We start from the raw sequence: 3,860 nt of genomic DNA, 5'->3' as shown, positions 1-3,860 counted from the left end.
TCTTTTGTGTTCCAGCATCGCAGTGTAAGTCTCCGAGCAGCAGTGAGCAGCCAATCAGCTCCCGATGCGCTGGTTTCACTCCTGCTTCTCACACGCTCTGTGCGCGCGCGCGTGTGTGTGTGTGTCTGTCTGCACGAGCGCGCTATAACCCCCCCCACCCACACAAACGCACAGACAAAATACTGCAGATCATGAGCAGTTTCTTTCCAGTCACTCCCCTCCTTTCACCTTACCCACTCGCGTTAAAAGCGTCGTTGAGCTCCTGCAGGGCGCTCAGAGCACTGATGGACCGGAGGAGGATGGATGCTGAGGGAGGCCGCGTGGTCCACCGGGACAGGCGCGCGGGACAACTTGCGGTGGTCGTGGCGGTGCAGAACGTGCTGGTGGCTGCGTGCCTTCTGGTCACTCTTTTCGTTTACTGGGAAACTCAGGGGCTGAAGCCGGTGAGTGAGCAGGGAGTGGAGGGGTATACAGAGAGGAGCTGAGTTTTTTCTCTTCTTTTATCAGTTTAATGCAACTTGCTGCCATGTATAAGCCTAATGAGAATTCAAAAAGGTGTGTGTAATCCTTTTAAAGGTGTTAAACTACTCTCAAATGCATCTCTGCTGTGGATCAGTGTAGACATTTCAATTTCAACAACCTACACAAAATTTAAAAATAAAAATAAAATAAACCTTTATCTCAAAAAATGATCACAATCACTCAGCTAATACATCCAGACCTATTTTTCTGCTCATGCATTTACATGTGAATTGAAACATGCTGTTAAACCTAACTTACTGTCATAAAACCATTACCTAAATCAGAATTTCAGTGGATGTAATAATAATCTAAGTGGATGCTCAGACACATCATTTCCCCTCGGATAACCTTTTTTTCCCCTTTCTTTTCTTTCTTCTTTTTTTCTTTTTTTAATAATGTGGAAATATTCCCCTCAATGCAGCTTTATTTCATTCATACTGTGAGTGAGGAAATGTCTGGGGCATGCATGCACTCACAGGAACCAGGAGGCGGCAGACACAAACTATAAACTTTAACTTAAGACTATAACAGCACTATAACTCTCATGTGTATGTCACTTTGGATAAAAATATCCACCAAATGAAATGGCATTGCAACAGCAAAGAGCACCCTGCTTTGTGTCTCTTTTATTTTATTTTTTTTAAACACCTTCTTTTGATTTTTAAAAAAAGATTAAATTGGAGAAGGACTGACGGTGCAGTAGAGTGTGTTCATATTCAAACCGTTACCACATTAGTCCTTTCACAGTGGAACTAACTGTCTTCAAAAGAGCTATTTTTACTTGTGGTTTTCAGTTTTAAATGAAGAGTCATATTTAACACTATTAACAGTTTGAGCAGGAGAGAACAGAGCTACAGAAATCACACTATTTAAAAGTGAAAAGCAACAGGAATGGTGTGCAGAGGTTCTCCAGATATGACCTGGATGACTAGAATCTGCATTGACATATCCGCACACTTACTGTGTAATGTTAATTTTAATGACTAACATTTGTACTACATTTAGGCTGTGGTGTTCATCACAGCGATGCTACTCTCACTACAGTTTTTAATCATGTCACTGTGAGACTGTTTTTCACACCATACTGTTACCTTACTACTGTATCAAGCACTTGCACTTCCCAGTCAAACATAAAGGGATCACATAGCAGAGCTGCGTGACCTTTGAACAAACACCGACACTTGAGCCACATTTATAATGCCATAGTCATAATGGCAGTGAGGGCAGACAAACAGGAAAGCAGAAAAGTCAATAAACAAACCATTTAACCCACTAGTTCTCTAAACTTAGTTTGTTATTCTTTTTTTTTTTAGCAGCCCACTGCTCCTGATGATATACACATAGAGTTTGAAGCCATACCAGGTGAGTAAATGAAAAAAGAACTTTTTCTTCTGATCTTGATCTTTATCTTGTTATTCATCACTCATATTGAAAATAAGATACAGCTTTGCAAGTTTCACAACAAGACAAACAAGCGTGTTTCTGCCTTTTTCTCACTTTCTGCCACTTTCCCCTCTGTGCCTCACACTCCCCCTTTCATCCTCTAGAAATGGAAGGCAATGATACACTGAAGTTCAATGGCATTCAAAGCAGAAAAAATATGAGTGTGGCCGGCGAAAAGAATGAGACGATCTCTATCGAATGCACTGGACCCTACATTTTGTATATGGATGTGTGTTACAAGTCCAAAAGCAACGAGGAGGCCAACGGGACCCTGCGACTGCTGGTGGTGGGGCAAGAAACTCATCTCATCAATTTCGACATGCAAGGTTCACGTGAGATCTGCAGGGGGCTCCACTCCGTAGTCTACCTCAGAGCAAAGGAGAAGGCTGCTCTGCACTTGTACTCCACAAATCACTTCAAGATTAAGAACGCAACTGTGGGCCTGAACTATATGCTGGGAAGTCGGTGTATTACCTGATGAGTGCCTCGTAACGCTCTCTCACACTCTAAGAAAAAGCATGAAGACATGAAGCTGACTGGAATGAGGAAGGGAGCTCAGCACTTGCAGTCATCTGCCGCTGTGAGAACAGACACTAAGCAGGACTCACACTGACGGCACAGCTTGTGTTGACAGACTCTTTTCTGTTTTGTTTATTACCTCAGCCAAGGGAGCTATGGCTCTGTGCTTGAACCATTTTGATTAGGGCTGCAAGTAATGATTATTTTCATTATAGATTAATCTCAATTGGGCTTTAAAATGACAGAAAGAAGAGTCTTCTCCTAGAGACCAAGGTGATGTCTTCAGAAAAGCTTTTTTTTTTTGTCAGACCAAATATCCAAAAACCAAAGATATTCAGTTTACTTTAATGTAAGACAAGGGAAAACAGAAAAATATCACATTTAATAAGCTGGAACCATCAAAAGTTTGGCAGTTTTGTTTACAAAATGATTTAAACAATTGATTATCAAAAAATAGCTGAAAATATAAATTTCAGCTTCACTTTCAATTAGTCAGGATCCTTGTCTCTTCTAAAGGTTAACTCTTCAGAGTTCACTATCAGAAAGTCAGAATTAGTCTACGTGGTATTGAACCACATTTAAAGAGGCACAAACATGATAAAAGTTTTTTCCTTGCCCTTTTTTTTTCTCTTACCACAAATCAGCAACTGCCATCACAGTGTTATTGGTTTACACACAGAATCATGAGGCTTAGTGCTTTCAAACAGTGTTTGCCATCCTAAATAAAGTAAGAAAACCCTCCTGGCCTGTATTCAGGCCGCTGATTGTTACGGGTTTTAATGATTCTGCACTCCTCAGGTGCCTTGTTTTAATATATATATAATATAGCTAATATACTGTAATTTTCTGTAGTTTATTTCACTATAATAGTACCATGAATGTATAATGAATGTATTTGTTATTGGTGCATTTATTCTCCTGTAAAGCTCCACAGTACAGTGAATCTCTATCTTACGTGGAGGGCGGCTACCAAACACGACTCAAACAGTGTTTCACTCACTTGGATCACCAGATTTTTAGAGTTTACTACGATAGTTTCTTTCTATGACAAATACATTACCAGACATGAACGTATTTGTCTTTATCGAGTTAGAGCTGGTGCTCCAAGAGATTTAAACACATGTTGGTGGTCAGGTTTGATGCTGCAATCACACTGACACACTGGCAGCTCAGTGTAAAGGCCAGAGAAGAGATGAAGGAAGTGGAGGTTTTCACTCTTTTGATTGTATCTGCACTCACAGCACTCACATTACTTGTGGTAATATGTCACGTGTTTGTGATCTGTGAGTGTGTGTGTGTGTGTGTCACTATGTGTTTTCTTGATAAGGTGTGTTGTTATAAGGAGGGGCAAAGTATTGACCAATCCCTATGAGCAG

The 3,860-nt window shown here is 40.6% G+C and overlaps 1 protein-coding gene across 1 annotated transcript; it reads left to right on the top strand.

Moving 5' to 3' along the window:
- Nucleotides 1–2,721, top strand: LOC121901046. The gene is made up of 3 exons (XM_042417678.1): nucleotides 1–443; nucleotides 1,836–1,884; nucleotides 2,070–2,721. Exons 1-3 carry the CDS (start codon nucleotides 192–194, stop codon nucleotides 2,441–2,443), a joined length of 675 nt encoding a protein of 224 aa, XP_042273612.1. The 5' UTR covers nucleotides 1–191; the 3' UTR covers nucleotides 2,444–2,721.
- The last annotated feature ends 1,139 nt before the right edge of the window (nucleotides 2,722–3,860 follow it).

The sequence above is a fragment of the Thunnus maccoyii genome, chromosome 7 (genome assembly GCF_910596095.1).
Source record: "Thunnus maccoyii chromosome 7, fThuMac1.1, whole genome shotgun sequence".
NCBI lineage: Eukaryota > Metazoa > Chordata > Actinopteri > Scombriformes > Scombridae > Thunnus > Thunnus maccoyii.
This window is presented reverse-complemented; position numbering and strand designations above follow the sequence as displayed.